The 14905-nt window shown below is 35.9% G+C and overlaps 1 protein-coding gene across 1 annotated transcript; it reads right to left on the reverse strand.

Moving 5' to 3' along the window:
* Window positions 1-800: 800 nt before the first annotated feature.
* LOC135938520 (leucine-rich repeat-containing protein 45-like) lies at window positions 801-4392 on the reverse strand. The gene is made up of 12 exons (XM_065482191.1): window positions 4271-4392; window positions 3719-3820; window positions 3275-3541; window positions 3047-3225; window positions 2862-2990; window positions 2638-2809; window positions 2430-2580; window positions 2203-2380; window positions 1927-2150; window positions 1721-1873; window positions 1451-1656; window positions 801-1398 (listed from the first exon to the last, which is right to left on the reverse strand). Exons 2-12 carry the CDS (start codon window positions 3808-3810, stop codon window positions 1299-1301), a joined length of 1851 nt encoding a protein of 616 aa, XP_065338263.1. The 5' UTR covers window positions 3811-3820; window positions 4271-4392; the 3' UTR covers window positions 801-1298.
* Window positions 4393-14905: the final 10513 nt, after the last annotated feature.

Here is a 14905-nt window from a genome sequence, read left to right on the forward strand (position 1 = left end):
GGTCACCTTAGAATGCTCAAGGAGTGCAAAAGCAAACTAACAGTTGCTTGAAATTTCTTCACATGCACAAAACATTTGGGAAAGTAATTTACGTTTAACTAACGCAATTGTTTAATTAGTGGTGACGTTCTTTAACATAGCTGTGCAATAAATATTACTGTTTGGAAGAGTCACAATTGCAAACATGGCACCTGCATTCCGAGAAGCATTTATCACAAAGCGTACAGTGATAAAACCGATAAAACGAACTAATTATCGTAGAGAGCGCGTTCACGTTTAATTGCCGAAAAGAATGTTAATGAACTTCCAGTTAACTTTTAAAAGAAAAATACTAAAATGTATGATAGTAAAATATCTGCTCAAAACCTTTTAAAGTTATCTATTTCCCCCTTTCCAAGAATATTATTATCATATCCAGCCTTTTAAATATTTCCTTCCTTCTAAGTGAATTGAAGAAAAGGCTGTCCATGATGTGGCATAGGCAGTTAATATTTGAAAAATTATATAAAATTACTTTTATCATTGGAAAATTTAAAGATTTTGCAAATTTTACTCCACTGACATCATTACTCTAATTGTAAGTACAAAGCTAGATGCAGGTAAGAAACGAAATTTTAAGATATTAAGTTCGTATAAAATATTCATAATCAGCACCATAAAATTTGGTTCATTCGAATTGTCGCCAGGAACTATTGTGTAGCTTAAGCGATGATTAATTAATTATACGTCTTGATGTTAAGCAGCCTGCAGCTAGTTGCAAGAAAATAAGAAAACGCAGTGTTAAAAAAACATACACCATGTTTCAAACAAAGATAGGCACTTTTATTAATTGACTTTGTTCCAGGTATTGAAAATCATTAGTTCCCTTCATACAACAACTGCGACTGACAGTTTCATTTGAAGACAAGAAATATATAACCCTTGGAAGCAGCAGCGATTTGGTTATCGCTCCATCATGTGGAACCGTTTCTGGGAAGAAATTTACATTGCACTTGCTTCATCCAACAATCTCCAGAATAAAAAATGTTTTCTCACTTCTTTGTACGTACAAAGACCCCGCCCAACCATGTCTACAGTGTCAAGATAGCATCTCGGAGCAAACAAATTGAAAAATGATGCATCACCTTCCTAACCCATAACCGCAGGTAAAGATCATTCATGCATAAATTAACCTCAATTGAATTTTAAGGTAAGTAGTCCTTTGGTGTTAACAAAATAACTTACAATGATTGGTAAAAAGAGAAACACCTACTTTGAATACAATTGTTTCGCATCTCCTCCAGGTCAGTTCACTGAATTCACTGTATATTTTCAGATGAGCCTACAGTAGCACCAACTTTCGTTATGTACTGCGTGACAGCTGAGCACAGTATGCCAGTCCGCTGAGCTTCTCCAAATCTATATTTTAACTATGCAAAAAATCAATTTGATATAATATAATAATATTCACCTTAATTCAGCATAGTGTTTTTCTTGGCTGGAAAGCAATTCAGTTAGTTGCTTAATCTGAGAGTCCTTTTCTTCTCTGAGCGAGATTAGTTCTGATTGAACAAGTGCAATTTGAGCTTTCAGGCTTTCTGCCTCTCTCTTTCGATATGCTGAATCTTCCAGTTTTTCAACAAGGGTCAGATTTTTATCTTGTTCTCTTGAAACCACCTTAAAATAACAAAAGCATTAATACCTATACCCTCTTTAAATTTGACAAAGAGAATTTCCCTACCTGCTGCAGTTCGGAAATAGTTAAACTCATTTTAGCTGCTTCTTCAGTTTTGAGCTGCATATCTTTTTGAAGTGAATCAAACTTGCTTCTGCACTTCTCCACAGCAGATTGGAGTTCAGCTTTTTCACTTGCCCAAATATCCAAATTTTTCTCCTACAACAGAGAATATTTAGCTGATGATGCGACAGTTACCATTTTTATCCAACCTCTTTATCAAGCATATTTTTTTTCAGGGTAGTCAACGCTTCAAGGTGCGATTGATTTTGACTTTGTATGCGCGTCTCCAGGTCAGCTCGCAACTCATTTATCTTTCTCAGCTTATCCTCATAGCTTCGCTGCATTTTCTTAATCTCCTCTTCAATCTCAGTTTTCTCCTGCCTAGCTTTGTGAATTGCAGATTTGGCTCTCTCCTCCGCAGCTTTAATCACGTCTTTTGAAAAGAACCGTGAGTTGTTCGAAGAGAAGGAGTAGGTTTTTCTCACCTTCACAGTTTGTATTGTGCAAGCTCATGCTATCTTTCAGGTGAGAGTTTTCCAGCTGTAAACCTTTTTTCTCTGCCTCTAACTCTTGGATTTTCATTTTGAGAGTTTGGATAAGAGTTTGAGCACTGAACAATTGCTCGCGGACAAGTCCAAGTTGCTCGCCTAACTCAGTTGACTCCTAATTAAAAAAGTTAGCTGGCTACAATTTAAAATCCATGTTTTGATACCATATCTTTATCCTGCTGCAATGATTTGTTCATCTCTTGCAGCGTTTCTATTTGATCTTCTCTGTCAAGTATAAGGGATTCCATCGTTTCCATCCTTTTTTTATTGACAAACAGCTGCTCCTCGGCTTTGATCATTTCATTACGTTGCTCTCTACCCACGAGATTGGAAATCATTAATACACAGGGCACTAAGAAATAATTTTCTTACTTGTTCATAGTGTTAATTTTTTGTCCCTGCTGCTGCAACAAGAAGCGAACACCAGAGGACCTTTTCCCATCTCTCTTTTCCAGTTGGGCTGTGTGCTTGGAGAGGATATCACACCGCGCTTCCCACTCACGGGCAAGTTGCATCATATCAGCATTATGAGAGGCGGCCAATTCTTTAAAACAAGCAAAATATAAAATATTTACAGAGTGAAAACAAAAATGTACCAATGGTCAAAATCATATCAGCAGTGAACAAGTTTCCATCCAATTGAATAGACGTTAGCTGTGGCGAATCTTGAACTGCGTGAAGCAAACTTCTCCCATCGCCTGGACCCAATGCGTTCCAACGCAAATCTGAAACAAAATATGAGATAACATAAACATTATTGAACAAAGCTACTTAAACTAACCAACTGTTTTCAGTGATTTGTTAGATTTAATTGCAAAAGCCAAGTCCTCAGTGGAAACCGCAGTCAAACTATTATTCCTCAAATCTAGTTCCTGCAAACTTTGGTTTGCTCCAATGGCTTCACTAAGAATGGCAAATGTTTCTTTGCTCTGACCCAGCGAGTTCCATTGCAAGAATAACCTGAAAATCAAAGAAGTTGCGTTCTTTTTTTACTGTTTAATCGGTTTACCTTTCTAGAGTTTTATTATGTCTCAGGTAAGTGCCCAGATGCAAAGCAGAGTCAGCCTGCAAATTGTTGCTGCTCATGTCCAGTTCTCTGACAGATTTGTTTTTCTTGAGTCCACACAGTAAATCAACAACACCAGGGGATGGGAGCATGCAGTTGGAAAAGTCCAGCTTGATGAGTGCATGAGTCGATGAAATTATCTTAGCGAGAATTTGGCACGTAGTAGCAGACAGGGTTGTGTCTCCTTGGAACGTAAGACACGCTGAAGTGCTACAAAAAATGTTTATCAAAGGGAAGCTTTAGTTTTGCGCTTATTTGAAATAATATTTGAATAAATGTTTTAACTGGTCGCTTTTTCATGTGACAATAAGGTAATAAAAGTGATTTAAAAATTTAAAATTTTGCAATACTTAGAAATTAGGTAAAAGTCATCATTAATTAACACACTTAGCATTTTTTAAAGCCTTTTCCACTGAGGCTTCTGGCTCTAGTTCGAATTGGTTGCACAGTTCCTGGTACTCAGCACGCAAACCGCTCATTTTTCACATCCTGTAAAATTAAACTGACATTGCATAACTTAAATTTAGATGGTGAAAACACATAGACAAAAATAATGATCAACAAGACCCAAGTCCCAAGCATGTATGTATGTATGGGGGACTCACACTTTCCGCTCACTCACACTTCTCGCTCTGATGGGAAGATTCAATGTTAATCCCTATCCTAGCGAGAAGTGAGAGTTGGGCGAAAACGGTGAGTCTGCCATAATTTATATTATATTGATTGAGCAAACGTAAATATTTTGGCGTGAGAATAGAAAAAATTGGTACATCTATGTATGTATGTATAAATAAAATTATTTATATTACATTATTATATACATTACACACATATTATGTACAATACATTATGATAGACTGAATTTAAAAAGACAATTACATAATATATATATATTTATATATAGATATATGTATAAATAGATATATTACATAAACTTACAATGAGTTGAATTAGTTTAAATTCAAACCAGCATGAAGCGCACGCGCCACGCGTTCATATAAAATGCAAGCAATGCAAAATTGCGTGAATTACATGAAACTTGTGGAATTTGAGACAAGCACAAACCGAAAATTGCCGCTGCTTACAGTGAGAGCAAGAACGTGCGCTAGCAAGTTCGGACAAATAACTTACAGATGGCGTGTGAGTATGGTCGGCGGTAGAAGGCACTAGGCAGAAGCAAGGTTGTCTAGCTGCTCGCTGGTACTGCTTGCGCGTGCTCATGTTCGCATTCGATTCGCAATTTCGTTATATAATAATACATATGTAGTTTGGTAAATAACTGGGAGGCTTGGCAGCAGTGAGAGTGAGGAGTGAGCGAGTGAGGCCAGTGAGCTACTAGCCATGGCCATGAGTCGATTGTGATCTAATGAGAGTGAAAAGCGTGAACCGCTTGTAATATTATCCAAATAATTACGATGATACCTATTCCTCCAAAGACATAAATAAAGTTCACATAGGTTCACTTGAGTTAAAAAATTTATTTTTTTAATTCGCTTTACGCATAATATTATAGCAAAGGCACTTGTCTTGATGTGTGTATCTATTAATAAAAATACTTTTCAATCAGGCTTTGATGTAGAGATAGTTATCAATTACACTCAAAATTTCGCCTTATAAAAATGCACGTTAAATAAAAGAAATCAATATAATTTGAGATATGTATGATTTTTCGGTAGATTTTGATCAAAATAAAAATCAAGATACCTCTCCTGTCCCCTATTTCAAAATTAAAAAACCTTGATAGCTCTGATTATGCTCATATTTGATTTAATTAATTCCTCAAGGAAATTAGCGAATTAAAATTTTAAATCAGTTTAAAGGCTATTAAAATTCTTACTCGTCTACACAACTACTAATAATATAGGGCATCTTCAATAATTAATTCTTTCGCTAGAGGCGCAATATGCTTAATAATATAAAATGTAAATCACAAAAAATTCTACTTGGAAAAATAAACAAATGAACATATTAAATCAACGTTTTCTAGCTTCACTAATCGGTTGCACAGCAAACTTTAGCTGCTTCGAATCTGTTTTGCAACATGTCAATATTATAATATACCGTAGCGACTGGCGCAAGCCATCAAAAATATTTTTAACAGGAACGCATTGCTGGACATAGTACTTTTTTTCGTCACATAGAATTTTCAATTAGTTGAGGCAGTAAGGCAGAAGCAATAACTCCTGTTGAATAAAAATCAGTGAACAACTTGCTAAATTGCAGTTTAGGCTTGGATTTTTTTCATGATTATATAAAAATAGGTCTGTGAACAGTTATTGATTTCTCTTTTGACGATGTTGCAGCTTGCTTGTTAAATGAAAAAAAAGTTTCAAAATTTAATAATATGATATTGATTCGTTTTACATGCGTCATGACTGCCACAAAGAATCCCCGATTTGATCAAGTGACTAATTAGAGATTAGTGTAATTTTTCATTTTTGAAACATTGACATAACTGAAAATAAAATAAAAAAGTCCCTTTATTCTACATGTTTTTTTATGAATAGCTAAATTACCTGATCATTAGATTCCTATCAATAGCGATTGGTTAGTTAAAATTAGAAGTATTATAACCATTTGACTGCCACATCAATTGCGAAACTTCAATCAATTTGATGGTGATCCTCCAGGCAATGCACTGCGCCCTCAAAGTGCAAAGTGGACAGCAAAAATGTTTTCAATATCTTTTGTCATTTTGTTTTCATTCATAACGAACTGAAATAATAAGTGAGTTAAGTATTGTTAAGCAGTTACCTAGCAAGTTACCGACAAGTCACATTCTAAGCAGACAGATTGACGGTTCCTTTTTAGTTTTTTCACACGCCTCGCAAACAACACGCTTTGAATATCGGCCGAATTTAATGGATTTACAATGTAACATGAAAGGGGCGGGGTATGCAACTGGCCAAACTGGCAAGCATAGCGCAAGGCCTATAATGCTGCACGCATATATGAACAGCAGAAGATAAAACGATTATTGCGTTTGGCGTTCTTTGTTAATGGAGTCGACTTGATTTTATTGCTACACTCGCAAACAAAGAAGCAACTGGTAAATCCTTTTTACTGCCCTTGGAAATGGAAATGGTAGGGAGAAAAGGGTGGTCAATGTGGACTATTGTGGTCTGGAGAACGATGTAAAATTAAACTGCTTGCTGATTTGCAAATTTATTGTGAGCAAGCTGGCGCTGCCCTACTTTGCAGCTATCTTGCTCCTGACCTTTCTTCAGTGTGAAAGAACGCTTAATGTTGCCAGCTTTCCTCCACGCTTTTGTCGCAGAGAACGAGGACTAAACTAATTGTGTACATACAACAAGTGAGGGAGAAAGAGAGGGTCATTGAAAACTAATATTACAAATTACGCAAATTACTTACAAAAATAGATGCAAGTAAAAATGAAGTGCTAATATTTTTCTGACTTCAGACTTTCCTTCTAGATGGAGATGCATCGTGTACGATAATTTCCCAGGATCTTTGTTAAACATTTATTTTAAAAACCAATTTCAGTCAATCGTTGCTAACCGTCCTGGTAGCGGAGAAATTGCGCATCGCTCAACAAGCACCCAAATTTGCAATGTCGAATTGATTGTTGCCCTTTTCTTGCATCAAGAAAATTCGCGTTTGGTTGTTGAGCTTTATTTGCGCCGTTTTTCTGCTACCTAGACGAACTTTAGTTATTGATTTTCTTTAAAAAAAGATCTGTTCAACAAAAAATATACATTGAAATCCATCTCATTAAAAAATGTTACGAGTGCGCTGGGGTATCGATATGCGCAGGAAATTTGCAACTCGTTTAGCGGCGTGTGAAATGAGGGGTAAAACGCGTCATGAAAGCGAGAGAGCGATCAGCCAGCAAGCCGCGGCACGCGCGCTGTTTAAACGACGATATAATTTGATTTATTCTGAATTCTAAATGCGTTTCATCTCGCTTAAAGCACGCCTGCAAATCCAATTTCCTCATCACCTGCTCGGCACGGAAGTTTCCCATTTTGTATGCAAATTTCAGCAACGCCCAAAATAAATCTTTCGTCCACATTGAACAGCAAAAAAACAGCACCGGGTCCAGCCCTTTCGCAAATCAGCCTAGTTTCTCATTTCACCCGACAGAAAAAAAACGAAGTTTATTTTTTTTCCAGGCCCACATCTCTACTGCTTTGTGTTCATTCATACGTGAAAATTACATTACTGCTCGCGTCTCTGCGAGATGAAAGCAGGTTTTGTTACAAATGAGCTTTGACGGCTTAACGTTTCACTGAAAATACGGAGTCACCAGCTTGTTTCATCAGAATTTTCATTTGAATCTGATTGTGAGAACAAGAATGATTTCAGTTTTATAAACAAGAAAGGAAAAATTGAGGATTGTGAATTTTAGACAACCGACTAAATATATTTTCTGAGCTTCGAATCAACACGTGGACCATTAAATTAGTACAACCCTGTGATTTTAGCCATTTGAAGGTGGGTTGTCTAGGCTATTTTTAAACAGGTTTTCAGTCTCAAATTCTATATAGTTTCTACCAAAACTCAATTGCACGTCAAATTTTTAAAACAGGTAATTTTTATTTCAAAAATCATAAATATTTCGAGTCTTATTATTTAGGATTTATTTCTAATTAAAATAAAAACAACTAGAACCTCATTTAATAGGTTCAAAAATAATTTTGTTCAAAATTAGGTCAGGGGTCAGAAATAAATTATGTAATATATCTGCTATACAAGTTCAAGGGTTTGATTAACAGAGATCTGTTTTGTAAAAAAATCAAATGTAAGTAGATTATTGCATTTTCCCTTTGTAAGGATTTTTTATCTTTTATCTCCCAAGTGAAAAATACAAATTCTTCATTTGACTTTGACAAGTAAAAGAAAATGAAAACTTTTGAAAACGAAAAAATGTTAATTTTCCTTAAAAATCATAGCCTGAGAATAAGAAGAATAAAATTATGCTAAAAATGACGTACAAAACACAAAATCCTTCTAAATCAACTGAGAAATCGTTAAAAACCAATATTAATCAAAGAAATCGAGTGAAATTCGAAGCACAGGAGATATATATCCGTTTAATAATCTGAATACTATCTACTTGTACAAAATGCTTAGCAAAATAAATCGTGCACTTAAAGCGAATTGAGAGTCAATATTATTTATGTCCTAACCGAATTTAGACCAATTCGTGCAGTCCTCATTCAGCTTAAATAACGTCATCGCTGAATCTATTGAAACATTGAATTGATTCTCCTACACGACCGCAATCTACCCACGCGCACAAGCCTGATGATTAAATTTAGCAAAAGGGAGGAAGGAAATTCGTGAAAAGTTGTTAATAAAATTACATTCAATTGGTTGAATTTCGCGTTTCTCTCTTTTTCTGCTCGTCTCATGTTTGTTTCGTTTGCAAAAGCCTACGCGCCAGGGGGCTAATACGATGGTGTCTGAAATAGGTTCTTGCTAAATGAAAATGCTCGCTGCCTTAATGAATTCTATGTTCATTTCAATTTGTTAACACTTTGCCAAGGTTTTTTCTTTTTGCTATCGCCAAGAGAGTAATTTTGTAACAAAAAAGAAGGCGCTCTGTTGCACAATGCCCTTAGTTTTTGGTATCTATTAAAGGAAAATATAATTAACAATTAAAAATGCCTGTAATGAAAATTTCATTAATATTTGTTCAGTCGAGTAAGAATCATGAGAGCTTACTTTTCAACACCAAAATTCCTGAAATACTGAAAAAAAGTATTACTGAAGTGCGCCGTTGAATCTTTGGCCCGCTCGTATTTCAGAAATTAAAATCTGCTCTAACGTGCGACACAAAATTGGCAACTGATCGTGGAAAGAGAGTTCAGCCAAGTAGTTAATGGCTCCAAAGTGCGCCTACTGGTGTCACATCGTAAATTATGTGAGGGATGCGATATTTCTCTGAGATTCGCAGAGAGAGCGTTAATTTACGAAACCTCCGGTTAAGCTGCTGCGCAGCTAGAAGTGAAGGGTTAAGGCCTTATACGATATTTCTGGCTTGGTCAGGGTGTAAAATATTTCAGTTAGAGGAATGATTAATGACGTTATGGTTGGCGTTTTATAATAATTTAGGTCCTTAACCTCTTTTACGAAGTTGAACATAAGCGTAAATCTACCAATTCTGATTTGAATAATTCCAAAACCAAAATCTGCTTCAAAAATGTCTATAATCCATCGCAATAAATTTATACTTTTATATATGTAAAAATGAATCGTTATGACGTTATTTTTTTAAGTGGACCAGTAAAACTAAAAGTAACGCTGAATACCTTAACAAAGCAGAACCAAGAGCGAATGATTGGATAAAATTTCTCTTCTCCTTCTCTACTCTCTAACACCATTGCTGCGATCCAGGGAGTGATCGGATCAAGCTTCACCCCCGCTTCGATGGCGAACCCCAGGCAGTTTCATTTCAAAATCATGGTAGAATATATGCTATTGATGCAAATAGCAGCGCATGATGCAAGGGTGTCGTAACAAGGAACAAGCAACAAAATATTGCTTGTTTTTGTTTGGATGTAAAACTCACAAGATATGCACAGTAAAGGAAAATGAATGTATTCTAAACAAGAAAAGTTTGTAGTGTACGAAAATTGGCCGTTGGCTACATTTGTTTGATATTGGCGATATTGAAAGGGCTAAGGTATATTGTGTGTACATACTCTTCCACAACAGAGTATGTAGGAAATTTTCATATCTCAGGGATAAAATTCCTATTTCACCCCTGGTTCATACAAACAAAAACGTTACAATAGAGCAAATGAAATACACTAAATTTCTTAATTTCCGATGTCTTGAAAGGTTTTTAAGACAAAAAAAAGTTAATTTTTCATGTTTGATTCCGTGATTTTATTTTTAGACATGCTTGTTTGTACCAACTCTGTTCTTAAATCCCAACCCAAGAAATATTCTCTTTTTATAAACTTCTGTCTGCGTGCTTAATGAATAATTCAACATCCTGCCACGCTCTTGGAATACTCTGATTCGTACTGTGCCCTCTGCATTTGCATGTCCAGCGTTTCTGGTTGTGGAACTAAATTAGAAAAAAATAATCTCCTGCAGCTTCCGTTTGGCACGTACCGTACTCTGAACAGAAAATTTCTACTCTTTTTACGCTCTTATGCTCTGTGAGTGTTAAATTCTGGCGATTGCTAATTATGCTTTTAAAATTTCATTGTGTGCGTGAGCCGTGAGTATCAAATAGGATGCCGGAAGCTTCGTAAGTCTTTGAGTTTTCCCTTGCCACCATAAATACAACCATTTGCTGCGATTAAAAGCGAGATTGTCGGGCGACAACGCAAGAAAGTTTATGAAAGCTCGACCTCCCCATTCCCATAGCCACGAGCAAATGGCAAAAACACTCCTGTTTTAATTGCCACAATAAGTTTCCCGACGAGACCAGTTTGTCCTAGTTTTAGTTTGTCTGTGACAACGCGGGCAAAGGAAATTATACATAGTTTGTTTGCTCACTGGCATAAAACTCGATTTACTTGCAAAATCCATAGGGTTAAATGAAATGTCCCTCGTAATGTAAATTGATGAGAACAAGCAGTCTCTTTCTCAAGGAATGTGGATGCATTTTAAATCTGGAGCAATCAGCAGTAGACTGTCCTTTGCAAGAATTCTCTTCTGTTTTAATCCTTTTAGATAACCCATCTTCTTGGAAAATGTATGCCTTCGCCTTCGCACTTGTGCTGCGTTGAACGTCGCTCTTGCTCAACTCAATTTCCTGAAAGAAATCCAAGAAAAATAAATGCTACTATGAACAGATCGTGTTTCTAGTGGCTTTGACTCACATCACAGGAAATTATTTAATATCTCACTTTCATTTGATCGACTTGGTTATAAAATTTAATAATTCATTATAAAGAGCAAAAAAAGGTTAAAATTTTACTTAATCAGTATTGCAAAACGACTTGTTATTCCCATTCATTAAGAGGGACCAAAATAAAATGAGTCTAAATTACCATTCTCAAATAAAATTGAGACAAAATAAGACCTTGAGATTTCTCCTGGGGACTTTCTTTACAACATGATGGCGTCTCTTTCTCATTTCTCTCTCAATTGCGAGAGTTTCGCGTCGCTTGCAATCAAAGCAAACAATGCATGCAGAATATCTCATGGATAACGTTTATCTAAACAGAACACAACAAACGTGTTCAAGTATCGCAAAAATAAATCATGAATAATTCATGGCGTTCAAGTATGCGGTCTATTTTTCTGCTCTACTCGGCTAAATCACGCATAGATTGAATAAACAGACACCACGTATTGTGTTTCTCTTGCATTTCAGAAAGTGCCATAGAATTAATTAATCGAAACATTAATTGCAAGTGACTTTTCTTGATGTAAAAAAATCAACAAGTATAAAAGTTCAAGCATCTCAGGTTGGAATGTCTCTATTATGAATTACTAAATGGAATGTTTACTTTTTTCAATTAAAATAAAATTAGAATAACGACCTTAAAGATGGGAAAAAGAATTTCCTCAAACTAATTTCTTATTTACTATCTTATTATTATCAAGAAATTTATTACTTTCCTGTGAATTTTATATCAAAATGTAGTTTACATTACTCTTGCTTACCAGGGGAAGCGGTTTAATTGTGAACAACACAAACCATTATGAGAAATTATAAAATTCTAGGACAACCCCACAACTTTGCAACATATTTTCAGCAAACACGGAAATGAAGTGAAAAATTATTGCTCATTTTTTCACTGCCAATGAGGGCATTTTGTTTTGAATGCTAGTAATTCAAAACTTAATTTTTATTTTAATAGTCACGAAATATTTTTGTATAAATCGTATTAATATGAATTAAATCAGTTCGTGTTAAGGAATAAACTCAAAAGTCACCTGTTGTTCTAAATACAACAGTACACTACATTTATAAAAGAGTTTTTATTATTATTATTCGGTTTATAGTCCACACAGGTGAAGAAAGGCATCCTAAAATCTAGCTTTCAATTAAAATCGTTATTAAGACCCCTATTCGCTTTGAGTTTAGATTTTTTTAATCCGTTGAGAAATGATTTAACTCTAAATGCTGCATCCACAGTCAGTATTCTACCCGTCTCCGGTCTTTGTCTCTTTCTGTGAGCAGTTGTAAGACACAGGCTTCCGCGGCTCTTTGCTGCAAAAGGCGCTTTTTAGCGAAAATCCTCTTTCGAGCAGGTCTAGCGCGGTCTCTTTAATGGAACCCGTCCAATTATGATGCTCAAACCACAGCAACAGGCAGTTTAAAGGGAGGATTCATCTTTGAAAGCAAACTTTGCTTTGCCGTGAAAAACCCGTCTGCGCACTAGCTGTAGTTGGGGAGCAGATTGCCTCCACTCACTGTGTTGGCAGGGCCAAGTTTGTTTGCCGATTTTAAATGTCAGCACGCCTATAAAGGTCAATATTTGCTTTTCATTCAGGTTTCACAGAAAATTGTTCTTTGGTGAGGAAATCTGCAGCTTTAGATCGTTACCCTTAGCACTTTTATAATTTTCCAGCATCCAGCTTTGTGTTTCAAAAATAAAGTGTTGAATTTGCATTTTAACATCTAGAAAGTTAATCAGTCAAAGTGCCACTCGCAATCCTCTTAACTGTTGTGTTAAGTGGGAGGAAAAGGATGCACGAGCTGGAGCGCATCTGCTGTCCGTGATCTGATACAAAATTGAGAAAAAAACCCATCTTTGGCATTTGCTACTTGAGGAGGTTTATCCACATCACATCTTACATCTACAATCTTGTTTGTTCTTGAGAGAAGCAGTTAGTTCTAAACCACTATATTGATAATCAATTATCTCATCCTGATGAAAAAATATACTCAGAGCGAGCAAAGGAATGAGAATAATCTTATGTACATACGCATCAGACGACGAATATCTGATTTACATGGATCTTATACAAACAATAAGCTGTAAACTACTTAATATTTCAATTTTCTCTATTTTATTCAGCAAAATTGTAAGAGCAAATGCGTAGGCACCCTGCTCCGCTTGTACGTCAAGCGGGTTGCTTCCATGAGCATCAGGCGCTCCCTGCAAAACTGATTTAAAATTGGGAACTACACATTTTGTTGTTGTAAGGATCAAGCGCTAGCCAACAGATAAATTGAAACTTTGTGGTCTAGAAAAATTAGTGCAATTTACCACAGAATACGAAGAACTGCTTTTCCGTGTACTAAAATGCAGATCTCAAAGTAAATTTAAGCTTAGGGTGAGGCTTTTATGAAATCTTATACATACTGAACAAATATTCAATCTTAAAAGGGTATTTTACATAAGCAGAAATTTGTTGGATTAATAAAACATTTGTCAATGCTCATTATTATTATAAGTAATAAAAAGAAAAGTTGAAAGAAAACTGTTATGAAGAGGTAGCATTTTTTCCAAACTTGCAGTTCAAGCTATTTTAATAAAGTGGCAAAATGTGTTAAATTTTGTATTATTTTTTTCCTTATATTACTCTACCAACGTATGATGAGTATATCGTTCCTCTTCTTGAAGCATCAATTTAAATTATCAAACTAAAGTAATATAATGGAAAAGCAATAGAACAAAGTAGAGTGCTGACATTTTATAAACTCCGATATACCAAATGATCTCAAACAAAGTTTCTGCCGGCAATTTGTATAATGTAGTGGATGTCGTTTAAAATATGACCAAAGAAATTCGTGCACAAACAACTGCAAAGTCATAAAAGGAGAATTTTTACAAGCCTATTCTTCAAACACCGCGCAGCAATTCAGCTCTTGCATATTAAAACTGTCGTTTATAAACTGATAGAGTGTGGCGTAGTCTCTTTTTATTATCCCAGGTTTAGTGTCGCTCAATTCCGTCATATTGTACGTGAGACCACGGAAAAAGTGAGTTTTCTACCATCACGCGGCTAACACGGTAGCGAGGCAAAACAGCTTAATGGCATCGTGCCTCACACACGTTACGGCCGGAAAGGGGAACGACGTTGCGATCCACTTGAGCGGAGGATGATAATGCTGGTGCCGCAAAATGCGAAAAGGTGGAAAAAAGTGGTGGTGCAATAATTCTCTTGGTTCCAGCAAAAAAGCGTAGTGTGTGTGTGTGTGTGTGTGTGTGTGAGAGAGAGAGAGAGAGAGAGAGAGAGAGAGAGAGAGAGAGAGAGAGATGTGGTAATTCCATTGGGTGGCTCTCTTTTAATTGAGTCAGCTATGGGGTCCAGTGGGTTTTACAGTGTTGCGCGCATCTGCTGCTGGACGAATTAATTTAAGCAAAGTTAATTAGCCCAGTCGAGAGTGACAAAAAAAGGAACCCCTTTGACCACCAGGTCAAAAGTGCACTTTTACCTAAAAAAAAGTTCTCATTAATTCACTCTTCCCAGAAAATGTTGGCACTTATTTGAACCTGCGAACTTAAACGTGTTGATGAAATTATAATTGAAATGTATGTGCTTATTAAAAAACACAAAAGTGAGTTCTAGCATGCACTATAGTTTTCAGTGAAGTTAGTTTCACTTTTGCGCGAATTTCAACACTATTCACACTCGCCCACCTCAGATCTCAGATGATAACCGATCGAAAAAGAATAGTGTGATTTGACTTAT

Source organism: Cloeon dipterum, chromosome 3 (genome assembly GCF_949628265.1).
Source record: "Cloeon dipterum chromosome 3, ieCloDipt1.1, whole genome shotgun sequence".
NCBI lineage: Eukaryota > Metazoa > Arthropoda > Insecta > Ephemeroptera > Baetidae > Cloeon > Cloeon dipterum.